Source organism: Notolepis coatsorum, assembly GCF_963971535.1.
Source record: "Notolepis coatsorum genome assembly, chromosome: 1".
NCBI lineage: Eukaryota > Metazoa > Chordata > Actinopteri > Aulopiformes > Paralepididae > Notolepis > Notolepis coatsorum.
In genome coordinates, this window is record NC_140165.1 from 98292769 (window position 1) to 98305532 (window position 12764).

Here is a 12764-nt window from a genome sequence, read left to right on the forward strand (position 1 = left end):
TTTGTGTGATTGACAGTCTTTACGGTGGTTGTATTCCGTTGGATGTCCTTTTCACAGTAGCTCACAAATCTTGCTGCTATGTTTGCACATTGTTGTATTTCACCCAGTAGGTATGGGAGTTTTGCGTTATTTATTTGCCATATTTTCAAAGTCTCTTTGGGTCTCTCTCTCTCTCGCCCTCCCTCAGAGTGACCGGTGGAGAGCTGTTTGAGGACATCGTAGCCAGAGAGTTCTACAGTGAAGCCGACGCCAGGTCAGTGTTGTGTACTTTTACGTTTCCACAGATCTACACGCTAAAATATCATGTCAGGATTTGAGAGATTATGCCCATGCTGTGATCTGTAGATCAGTCAGCAGGTCAGTTCACTTTGTCATCGTTAAAGATGCATTCAGGTAGGACAGAATACACATGTTGCACTGCTTCACAGTGCTACACACACATGTACGCACACAGACACACACACACACACACACACACACACACACACACACACACACACACACACACACACACACACACACACAGATGTGTATATTACGGCAGTGATTCTCAACCTGGGGTTCAGGACCCTCAAGTGACTCAGGACTGGAGATGCTTTTGGGGGGGGGGGGGGGGGGGGGGGGGCGCGACAAGTTATACAAGTACATCATTATGTTTATTTTCGGTATAAATGGTTTTCTCTTGTGAAATAAATAATTAATATTTGAAGTCTAAAGCTTAATCAATGGATAGAGCCTGAAAAAACATGTTAATTTAGTGTCAAAGTGCAGCATTCCGTCTATGTAGGGGCGGGCAGCATGCGTCTGTTTCTAGGGGTCACAAACCAAACAGGTTGAGCACCACTGCATTACGCCACGGGCACGGCACATTACAACACTACAGACACAGGCTGGCATTCAACAGAATATGTGTACAGACACATAAGCACCCACCCACACATTCACACACACATGTAGTGCACTTAACATCACACACACACACACACACACACACACACACACACACACACACACACACACACACACACACACACACACACACACACACACACACACGCATGCATGCATGCACCAGAATTGGCTATTAAAATAAATTGGTCATAACCTCTACATGTATTATGTAACTATGTACATTATGCATATTATTACATGCATCCCCCCTTCATTACAGGGCGGACGCAGTAGTGTATTATTACAGTAGCTGTGTATTCTCTCTCCTGTTCAGTACGCGTCTATACTTTCCACAAGCAACTTGTCCTTCTGCGTTCCCGTTTTGCGCTCTGATTGGCCACGCACGTTTCTGGTCATGTGACATGTGCGCCCAATCGCATGACGAGCAGTGTCTTAGCCCATTTCCGCGTCGAACAGCCTGCAAACCATAGATATCTATAGAACACTAGATAGCTTAAGGCGGAGTCACCAGCGTCACTGAACCGCCGCCATCTTGCGCAGGTCAGCCTTGAGTGAGAGTGAGTGAGCTGCACAGACAAAAATACTCATAACTCGCTGAAATATTGACGGATTTACAAACGGGTTGGTTTGCTATAAACATCAAAGATGTAGTTATGATACTGCATACTTATAAAAAAAAATTTAAAGATGTTTTTTTTTTTACAAACCGCTTGAATCATAGCCACGTTAATAATGCTTGTAATAAACCAAACCGTTTGTAAATCCGTCAATATTTCAGCGAGTTATGAGTATTTTTGTCTGTGCAGCTCACTCACTCTCACTCAAGGCTGACCTGCGCAAGATGGCGGCGGTTCAGTGACGTCGCTCTCCATTGGCCGGCAGCGCGGGCAAGTTATCTAGTGTTCTATATCTATGCTGCAAACGACCTAACGCCTAGTTTATCACTGGTTAAGCTTAGGCGACTCTTTCGCAGTTGGTTAAGGTTAGAGTTTGGAATCAGGGTTGGTGTTCTATCGCCATGCTCTAAGACAAACTCTAACCTTAACCAACTTCGAAAGAGCGCCTAAGCTTAACCGTCCAAAGAACTTGCCGTCACACGATTGGGCGCACATGTCACATGACCAGAAACGTGCGTGGCCAATCGGAGCGCAAAACGGGCACGCGGAAGGACAAGTTGCTTGTGGAAAGTATAGAGGCGTTCAGTACATGTATTGTGTGTGTTTGTGTTTTTGTGCTCTTTATATCTAACCTTCTGTATGAAACCCCCTGTCTTTCATTTGCCATCTGGTCATGAGGCCGTTCTGCTTTCTCTGTTTAGTATTTTTTTTTTTATGATGTGTTAAGACTGTATTAAAGGCACACGTCAACATTTTGGGAAATATAGCGTACCGTCTTCTCCAGAGAGAGACAAGAAGATAGATACCAGTTTCCTCTCTGTGTGTTCAGTAGAAAGCTATCTGGCAGCACGTTAGCCTAGCTTAGCACAATGAATGGGAGCGGACAGTGCCGGTTAGCCTAGGCATGCAGCCAGATAGCTTTCTACTGAACGCACAGAGAGGAAACTGGTATCTATCTTCTTGTCTCTCTCTGGAGAAGACGGTAAGCTAATTTCCCAAAATGTTGGCATGTTCCTTTAATACTGTATTAACGCAAAAATCCCCTCTGAACAGAGCTCAGTGCCATTTCAGTGGAGCTGGTCGTTTATCCAATTCTAACAAAGATGGAAACCAGAGAATGAAGGCTCTAATCTGAGGGTTCCTTCACAGTTTGATTTGTTTTCCAGCTCTTTGAAAAGTTTGGCGATTGCACAAAAAATATTATGAAAAAAGTATGGAAGTATATTGTTTTTGTTCACTTAGTGTGGTTGCCTAGTTGACATGGATTCTCCCAAGTTACTATGAGCCTACATCACCTTGAACTCGCATCAAATTCTTAAATCTAGGCAAGACATTTAAGTCTACAAAATTATCCAAATCTGCTTCCATTAATTTTGTGCTAAGCTAGGCTAGCTTGCAGCCGGATAGCTTTCTACTGAACGCACAAAGAGGAAATTGGTATCTGTCTTCTTGTCTGACTCTGAAGAAGACAGTAAGCACAGTTCCCATAATAATCTTGGCGTGTTCCTTTAATACACATGAATTCACCTGCTTGGTCCAAAATAGAATACTGGTCCCAGAGGTGGTTGCATTTCTGTCAAGGAAACGTCACTGTTGTTTCCCTCCCAAAATCTAGACTGGACTGTCAATCACATCACTGGGATACTGTGACCTCTGTGACCTCTGCTTTAGGCTGGACTTTGTTTTTTTTTGTCTCTTTTGTGGAATATTGTTTTAAATCTGACCATAGTTTACTTGATCTGAAAGTGCTGTTAAGGTTAAAGTAAGAAACATTTAATGTGGAATGTGGAAAACCAATATATGCCTATTGATTTATTATCTATCGACAGTCCAATGATAGATACAGTATATGATTTTAAGTCATATAATGCCGTCACAGCATTGATAAAATGAGTGAAATAGACCAAGGATGACAAGAAATCACAAGTAAATGTTTGGATCTGAATGTTCTTCACCCGAAGGTGTATCCCACTGTTGCTGTGTGTTTCCTGTTGTCTGCCTCTTTACATCTTTATTTTATTTGTGTTTAATTTTGTTTTTGTTCTTCTGACGTTCACCTGTTCTCCCTCTTCCTCTCCCCCTTTGTTTGCTTCTGGCTCGGTCTCTCTTGGTCTCTCTCTCTCTCTCTCCTGGTCTCTCTCTCTCCTCCACAGTCACTGCATACAGCAGATTCTAGAAAGTGTAAATCATTGCCACGTAAATGGCATAGTTCACAGGGATTTGAAGGTTAGTATAAAAAAAAACGACGAAATATAAAAACCAACCGGGCCTGCCCACCTCTGGCACCTTGCCTTGCTTCTCCCACCGCCTGACCAATCAACCGATTAACCAATCACCAGACGCCGCCTCCTCCTCCAAAGCCACACCCCCCACACTCCAGCCACCCTCGCCCGCTGCATTAAAGATCCACCTATAGGTGCCATGGCACAGGTTCAGAGTACCGTGGCAGGGTCGGCCTGGAGAGAGAGGTCGGTGGCACAGTGCGAACCGGGGGGGAGGGGGCGCATCTCATCTCTGTTTGAACCCCAGCGCCCCTCCCTCCCTCCCCGTACGCCAGGGCAAAACAAAAAAAATGCATGTAGCATCTTTCCAAACCAAAACCCTCTGGTCGCTGTGAGGCGCGACCCCCAGGGAGGTCGGAGAGAGCAGGAGGAGGAGGAGGAGGAGGCTTAGGCAAGGAGGGGGGACACTTTAGGTCACCCCCCCCCCCCCCCCCCCCCACACACACACACCACTTCCCCGACTCACCTTGAGTTTAGTAGTTGGGTTTGTAGACATCCACCCTCCCTCCTGCCTCCTCACCCTCCCTCCTAACTCCTCACCCTCCCGGGGTCAGACTCACAGTCGACACGGAGCTAACACCACTTCTGTTACCGAGACTCTGGGCGGGCGGGCAGACGTGCGTGTTTGTGTCACTGCAGAGTCAAATCGCAGATCAAGTGACTTGCGACCAGGCTGTCTCCTGCCATTTGATTGTCATGGCGTCAAAAGCAAATTCCAGCCACATTCTCGTTCCACACACATTAGCGACGATTACTAGAGGCGAGTCTCCGCTAGCGCCTCTAACGTCACCGGTAGCGACACCTATACTCCGCCCGGAGTCTCACCGCAGGTCCCGCGACGCAGACAGTGCGTGGTAGCTTGTCACTAACCCACGACCCCCCCCCCCCCTGGTGTTTGCATGCAGTCATTGCATTCAGCAGATCCTCGAGGCCGTGCTCCACTGCCACCAGATGGGCGTGGTCCACCGCGATCTGAAGGTGAGTAGACGACACTGGGAAAGAACCAAACCAAACACCCCCCCCCCCTCTCCAATCCTCTCTTCCTCTTCTCTTACTCCTCTCCCTCGTGTTCCTCCCCCACCTGTTTTTACCCCTCCCATCTTTAATTTTTTTTTTCAAAAGCGTCTCTCTGGAACTCTCTTCTACGCCGACAAATCCTGGTCTCTGACCTCTGACCTCTCTCTCTCTCTCTCTGTAGAAGTCCGCTTCCGGTCGTCTTGATATGTTCGTTCCAACTCCTCCTCCTCCTCCTCCTCCTCCTCCTCCTCCAGCTTTTTTATTCGTCCTGGAATATTCCGGGGGGCCGCGTCACGACTTCTTTCTTCACCAGCTCTGGTTTCTCATTTTAGAAAGGAATCTCTCAAGGCGTCACGTCTCCGCTCGGCCACTCCAGGCGGGGGGGGGCGCTCCAGGCGGCAGCTTCGCAATCGTGTTAATGGGTCTGAAAATAGCCGCTGCGGTCCGACCAATTAAAGTGCAGGCGTGGAACGTGCCACATAAAAAACACAAGGTGTCTGGTTAAAGAGAGACCAGGAGGACTGACTGCAGTGTATCTAAAAACACAAGGTGTCTGGTTAAAGAGAGACCAGGAGGACTGACTGCAGTGTATCTAAAAACACAAGGTGTCTGGTTAAAGAGAGACCAGGAGGACTGACTGCAGTGTATCTAAAAACACAAGGTGTCTGGTTAAAGAGAGACCAGGAGGACTGACTGCAGTGTATCTAAAAACACAAGGTGTCTGGTTAAAGAGAGACCAGGAGGACTGCAGTGTATCTAAAAACACAAGGTGTCTGGTTAAAGAGAGACCAGGGTGACTGACTGCAGTGTATCTAAAAACACAAGGTGTCTGGTTAAAGAGAGACCAGAGTGACTGCAGTGTATCTAAAAACACAAGGTGTCTGGTTAAAGAGAGACCAGGAGGACTGACTGCAGTGTATCTAAAAACACAAGGTGTCTGGTTAAAGAGAGACCAGGGTGACTGACTGCAGTGTATCTAAAAACACAAGGTGTCTGGTTAAAGAGAGACCAGAGTGACTGCAGTGTATCTAAAAACACAAGGTGTCTGGTTAAAGAGAGACCAGGAGGACTGCAGTGTATCTAAAAACACAAGGTGTCTGGTTAAAGAGAGACCAGGAGGACTGACTGCAGTGTATCTAAAAACACAAGGTGTCTGGTTAAAGAGAGACCAGAGTGACTGCAGTGTATCTAAAAACACAAGGTGTCTGGTTAAAGAGAGACCAGGAGGACTGCAGTGTATCTAAAAACACAAGGTGTCTGGTTAAAGAGAGACCAGGGTGACTGCAGTGTATCTAAAAACACAAGGTGTCTGGTTAAAGAGAGACCAGGAGGACTGCAGTGTATCTAAAAACACAAGGTGTCTGGTTAAAGAGAGACCAGGAGGACTGCAGTGTATCTAAAAACACAAGGTGTCTGGTTAAAGAGAGACCAGGAGGACTGACTGCAGTGTATCTAAAAACACAAGGTGTCTGGTTAAAGAGAGACCAGGGTGACTGCAGTGTATCTAAAAACACAAGGTGTCTGGTTAAAGAGAGACCAGGGTGACTGCAGTGTATCTAAAAACACAAGGTGTCTGGTTAAAGAGAGACCAGGAGGACTGCAGTGTATCTAAAAACACAAGGTGTCTGGTTAAAGAGAGACCAGGGTGACTGCAGTGTATCTAAAAACACAAGGTGTCTGGTTAAAGAGAGACCAGCAGGACTGACTGCAGTGTATCTAAAAACACAAGGTGTCTGGTTAAAGAGAGACCAGGAGGACTGACTGCAGTGTATCTAAAAACACAAGGTGTCTGGTTAAAGAGAGACCAGGAGGACTGACTGCAGTGTATCTAAAAACACAAGGTGTCTGGTTAAAGAGAGACCAGCAGGACTGACTGCAGTGTATCTAAAAACACAAGGTGTCTGGTTAAAGAGAGACCAGGAGGACTGCAGTGTATCTAAAAACACAAGGTGTCTGGTTAAAGAGAGACCAGGAGGACTGACTGCAGTGTATCTAAAAACACAAGGTGTCTGGTTAAAGAGAGACCAGGGTGACTGCAGTGTATCTAAAAACACAAGGTGTCTGGTTAAAGAGAGACCAGGGTGACTGCAGTGTATCTAAAAACACAAGGTGTCTGGTTAAAGAGAGACCAGGAGGACTGACTGCAGTGTATCTAAAAACACAAGGTGTCTGGTTAAAGAGAGACCAGCAGGACTGACTGCAGTGTATCTAAAAACACAAGGTGTCTGGTTAAAGAGAGACCAGAGTGACTGACTGCAGTGTATCTAAAAACACAAGGTGTCTGGTTAAAGAGAGACCAGGAGGACTGCAGTGTATCTAAAAACACAGGGTGTCTGGTTAAAGAGAGACCAGGAGGACTGACTGCAGTGTATCTAAAAACACAAGGTGTCTGGTTAAAGAGAGACCAGGAGGACTGCAGTGTATCTAAAAACACAAGGTGTCTGGTTAAAGAGAGACCAGGAGGACTGACTGCAGTGTATCTAAAAACACAAGGTGTCTGGTTAAAGAGAGACCAGCAGGACTGACTGCAGTGTATCTAAAAACACAAGGTGTCTGGTTAAAGAGAGACCAGGAGGACTGACTGCAGTGTATCTAAAAACACAAGGTGTCTGGTTAAAGAGAGACCAGGGTGACTGCAGTGTATCTAAAAACACAGGGTGTCTGGTTAAAGAGAGACCAGGAGGACTGACTGCAGTGTATCTAAAAACACAAGGTGTCTGGTTAAAGAGAGACCAGCAGGACTGACTGCAGTGTATCTAAAAACACAAGGTGTCTGGTTAAAGAGAGACCAGAGTGACTGACTGCAGTGTATCTAAAAACCAAACTGGAGCAAGGAAGAGAAACATACACGTTGTCAGAGTAGAACTTTAGGACACCATGACACTATGGACACTATGTCATGACATTCACCTCCTTCAACCCTCAGCCTGTCCTCATGCTGATCTCCACTGCGGGTCTCTCTCAATAACTCTGACTTGCTAATCAAATGAGCCAGGTGTGTCAGAGGTTCAGTTCACCAGTTTACCATCCAGCAAGTAGAACCTTCACCCCCTTCACCCCGTTCCAGCATTCTGATTGGTTCTTGTCTGGTGGTTACCACAAGCATAACACATATTATGACCGAAACCAACAACCGAGGCCTGAGCGACGGACTCGATGAAAGACCCTCTCTTTGGACGCAGTTCTATATGCAATCATGTGATTTCCTTTTTCATGGTAGAGGTTCGGGTTGTGCACACACGCGAGTGCACGCATGCACGCACACACGCATGCACGCACACACGCATGCACGCACACACACACACACACACACCCACACACACACACACACACAAATATGTAATAATAAATGGCTCTGCCCATTAGTCCCATTAGCTCTTGGGTTTTGTGGTCTGTGTACAGTAAGTTCCGTTTCCATGGTAATATTTGCAATATTCCCTTTAATCTCATAATGGGGATAATCGGGAACAGGACATATTATGAAGATGCATACACGTACACGGTAATGCATACACGGTAAAATTCACAGTATAATAAGTTACTCAACTCCAACCGACACATCAGACCAAAACAAAAAGTAAACAAAGTGCAATACCAAGCGGGGCTCTTTTGCCTAGAGGTTGCTGTTTAGTGGCATTACAGATTCTACCTTTAAGCATTATGTCTGTTGTTCCTCAATTCATTCATCCTCCTGTTCTTCATCCTCACCCCTTCTTCCTCCTCCCCTTTATCTTCCTCCTAGATGCTTCAGGGGCTGATTGTATTATCTCACTCCATCTCTAAACTAGTTTTAGCAGAGAGAGATAAACGGAGAACTAAACTAGTTTTAGCAGGCCTCTGGGGCTAGGTTAAAAGAGAGAGATAACTAAACTAGTTTTAGCAGGCCTCTGGGGCTAGGTTAAAAGAGAGAGATAACTAAACTAGTTTTAGCAGGCCTTTGAGGCTAGGTTAAAATAGAGCGATAACTAAACTAGTTTTAGCAGGCCTTTGAGGCTAGGTTAAAATAGAGAGATAACTAAACTAGTTTTAGCAGGCCTTTGAGGCTAGGTTAAAATAGAGCGTTAACTAAACTAGTTTTAGCAGGCCTTTTGAGGTTAGGTTAAAATAGAGCGATAACTAAACTAGTTTTAGCAGGCCTTTGAGGATAGGTTAAAATAGAGCGATAACCAAACTAGTTTTAGCAGGCCTTTGAGGCTAGGTTAAAATAGAGAGATAACTAAACTAGTTTTAGCAGGCCTTTGAGGCTAGGTTAAAATAGAGAGATAACTAAACTAGTTTTAGCAGGCCTTTGAGGCTAGGTTAAAATAGAGGGATAACTAAACTAGTTTTAGCAGGCCTTTGAGGCTAGGTTAAAATAGAGAGATAACTAAACTAGTTTTAGCAGGCCTTTGAGGCTAGGTTAAAATAGAGAGATAACTAAACTAGTTTTAGCAGGCCTTTGAGACTAGGTTAAAAGAGAGATAACTAAACTAGTTTTAGCAGGCCTTTGAGGCTAGGTTAAAATAGAGAGATAACTAAACTAGTTTTAGCAGGCCTTTGAGGCTAGGTTAAGAGAGAGAGAGAACTAAACTAGTTTTAGCAGGCCTTTGAGACTAGGTTAAGAGAGAGAGATAACTAAACTAGTTTTAGCAGGCCTTTGAGGCTAGGTTAAAAGAGAGAGATAACTAAACTAGTTTTAGCAGGCCTTTGAGGCTAGGTTAAAAGAGAGAGATAACTAAACTAGTTTTAGCAGGCCTCTTGGGGTAGGTTAAGAGAGAGAGAGAGAGAGAGAGAACTAAACTAGTTTTAGCAGGCCTTTGAGACTAGGTTAAGAGAGAGAGATAACTAAACTAGTTTTAGCAGGCCTTTGAGACTAGGTATATATATACTGTATACCAGGCCAGTATAATTGTATCTCCTTTATGTTTTTCTGTGTCAGACTGAATTCCATTACTGCTGTTACACACCAGCCGTTACACACCAGCCAGGAACAACTACACCAGAGAAAGTGTGTGTGGAGGGTATCTGTCTGCGTGTGTGCGTGACTGCGAGCGTGCGTGCGTGCGTGCGACTCTTAACCCGCCCCAGGCCGTAATTGAAGTTTCTTCCGCTGCTCCCGGTGTTTAGTTACTGGTGATCATGAAAGATGAAGCCTGTGACGTTTCCCAGGCACACAGAGTTGCTCTCCGTCCGTACGGCACCACCTGTGTAATCTCACACGACACGCAAGTCCCAGCAGAGAGGAGGAGGCCTGAAAGGCACTACGCTCGTCAGGATAGATCTTGCGAGTTTAAAGGCTGACGCTCTGCCCCCGCGCCACGGGTGCTGAACGTTTTGTGAAGTCCTCAAGGATGGGAACTTTCTTCCCCCCCCCCCCCCCTTTCTCAGGTCACACGGTTGTTTTTCCAGGGTTGGGATTGGGTGGAGTGGGGGAAGTTTGTGTGTGTGTGTGGGGGGAGGGGGGGGGGGCATTTGCAATGACTGCATGGCACTTTTGATTGTACTGACCCTTAACCCTTCCTCCCTCCCTCCTCCTCGTCAGCATGACCTTCTGATCTGCACGAATCACAGCTCACGAACACTAACCGCCCAACCAAACATGAAATCTTCAATGATTTAAATATATATATATTTTTTTAATTGAAATCGATGATGAATTGAATTACTTGACTGATTCTTCTTCTTCTGCGTGTGGTCGTTATGGACCGATACATTCTGTGAGGTCACCGGGTGTCATTGACCTATCGGAAGCTCTGCCCTCTTCTCTTGATCCTCCGATCGAGAACAACATGTGACTGGAGGATCAAGAAACGAGGGCGGGGCTTCAGACGGGTCAATTGTTGCTGGGTAAAGGCTTTGCACGGAATGTTTGTGTCGTCGCCTCCCTTCCAACATGGCCGCTTGTGACCATTGGTAGCCACTTTCAAAAAGGCATGAATTAATGACATGTTCTGTTGATATATTTTGCACATAGCGTTTCCTCCGGCATGGAGGACAGATGGGCGTTCGAGACATCCAGTGAAAGGCCTTTATCGAAGCAGCTTCTCCCTTTAAAACAGCAGTTGATGAATTATTTTTTCATTACATTACAGCGGCCTACTAATTTCCAATTTGGCCGCGTGGATGAAACGGCTTTGAGAATGTCAGTAGCTACATTATTCATCTTCCTCCCGTCTCAGAGACCTTTACTGAACCTCTCCCTCCTACTCCACCATCGCTGAGGCGGGCGTGAGTCACTGTCCACCTCTCCCGCCCAGTACCCTTCCACCAAACCGGACCCGACTGGCCAATTAGACGCCAGCCTGCCGCCACCTCGTCCAATTACGCCCGCGCCGCCGCGCCGCCTGGCTGAGATCAGCTGTGGCCACTGGCTGAACCTCAATACAAATCTCCTCAGATAATTGATGAGTCATAATGGGAACCTCTCTGTGTGCATCGTGTATGTGTGCCTGTGTGTTTCTATACACAAACGTGTGTGTGTGTGTGTGTGTGTGTGTGTGTGTGTTGTATTGAGTCATCCTACCTCTGGGAAGAGAGAGAGCACTCTCTGACCGTGACCATGCCTCACCCCAGCACACGATTAATCTGCTACACTGGTACCACAGTGAAGAGTTACCCTCCAGCTTTGCCGCTAGTCCTGGCACTGGGTCTAAGCGGATGACATCAGGCGCCATTAGAGGTCTCTTTGTATTGCAGAGGGGCACCCAGTTGTTAAGAAGACACTTCAGCTAATGCCCGAGTAATGTGAGATCCTAGCTGTTAATCAGTCCATCCTTTTAAAGGACCATTTTGGTTATTTTCACTAGGCGCTATTTTTTTCTATTATCTGGCGTCATGCCAATCCATCGAAACCACAATGTCTAGTTAGCTGCAGCTCCCCTGGATCTGGTTTAGTTGAATGGAGCAACTGCACAGCAGACAAAATATGCTACCAATAACAAAATATCTTACCAATAACAAATCTGTTTGTTTTGCCACTTTTCGACCCATTAGAATAAATTGCAGATAAATCAAGTGGCCCAGAAAACCACAACTCACTCGTTTGTCTTCCAGCCACCGAGAGTTTGGTTGGAATCGATCTGTATGACGCCATGATGGTCAGAAACAAAGAGTCTGGTTTAAAAGAGAACCGTGAATCATCCTTTAAAGACTCGGTCTGTCGGTGAGAGGGCATTGAGCGTCTGTGTCCTTTAAAGACGGTCTGTCGGTGAGAGGGCATTGAGCGTCTGTGTCCTTTAAAGACGGTCTGTCGGTGAGAGGGCATTGAGCGTCTGTGTCCTTTAAAGACTCTGTCTGTCGGTGAGAGGGCATTGAGCGTCTGTGTTCTTTAAAGACGGTCTGTCGGTGAGAGGGCATTGAGCGTCTGTGTCCTTTAAAGACGGTCCGTCAGTGAGAGGGCATTGAGCGTCTGTGTCCTTTAAAGACTCTGTCTGTCGGTGAGAGGGCATTGAGCGTCTGTGTTCTTTAAAGACGGTCTGTCGGTGAGAGGGCATTGAGCGTCTGTGTCCTTTAAAGACGGTCTGTCGGTGAGAGGGCATTGAGCGTCTGTGTTCTTTAAAGACGGTCCGTCAGTGAGAGGGCATTGAGCGTCTGTGTCCTTTAAAGACGGTCTGTCGGTGAGAGGGCATTGAGCGTCTGTGTTCTTTAAAGACGGTCCGTCAGTGAGAGGGCATTGAGCGTCTGTGTCCTTTAAAGACGGTCTTGTGTCTGTGAGAGGGCATTGAGCGTCTGTGTTCTTTAAAGACTCTGTCTGTCAGTGAGAGGGCATTGAGCGTCTGTGTCCTTTAAAGACGGTCCGTCAGTGAGAGGGCATTGAGCGTCTGTGTCCTTTAAAGACGGTCTTGTGTCTGTGAGAGGGCATTGAGCGTCTGTGTTCTTTAAAGACTCTGTCTGTCGGTGAGAGGGCATTGAGCGTCTGTGTCCTTTAAAGACGGTCCGTCAGTGAGAGGGCATTGAG

At 46.3% G+C, this 12764-nt stretch overlaps 1 protein-coding gene across 12 annotated transcripts in view; it reads left to right on the plus strand.

Moving 5' to 3' along the window:
• The window catches only part of camk2d1 (calcium/calmodulin-dependent protein kinase (CaM kinase) II delta 1), a 240301-nt gene that overhangs the window by 148578 nt on the left and 78959 nt on the right, over positions 1-12764 (plus strand). For 6 of the 12 annotated variants that reach the window (XM_084322597.1, XM_084322604.1, XM_084322598.1 and 3 more), the window contains exons 5-6: positions 188-253; positions 3683-3755. In XM_084322597.1, coding sequence (XP_084178723.1) covers positions 188-253; positions 3683-3755 — 139 coding nt within the window. Of the gene's footprint in view, positions 1-187; positions 254-3682; positions 3756-4716; positions 4790-12764 lie in introns of all 12 variants that reach the window. The other 6 variants (XM_084322601.1, XM_084322605.1, XM_084322608.1 and 3 more) reach the window with 1 other exon arrangement.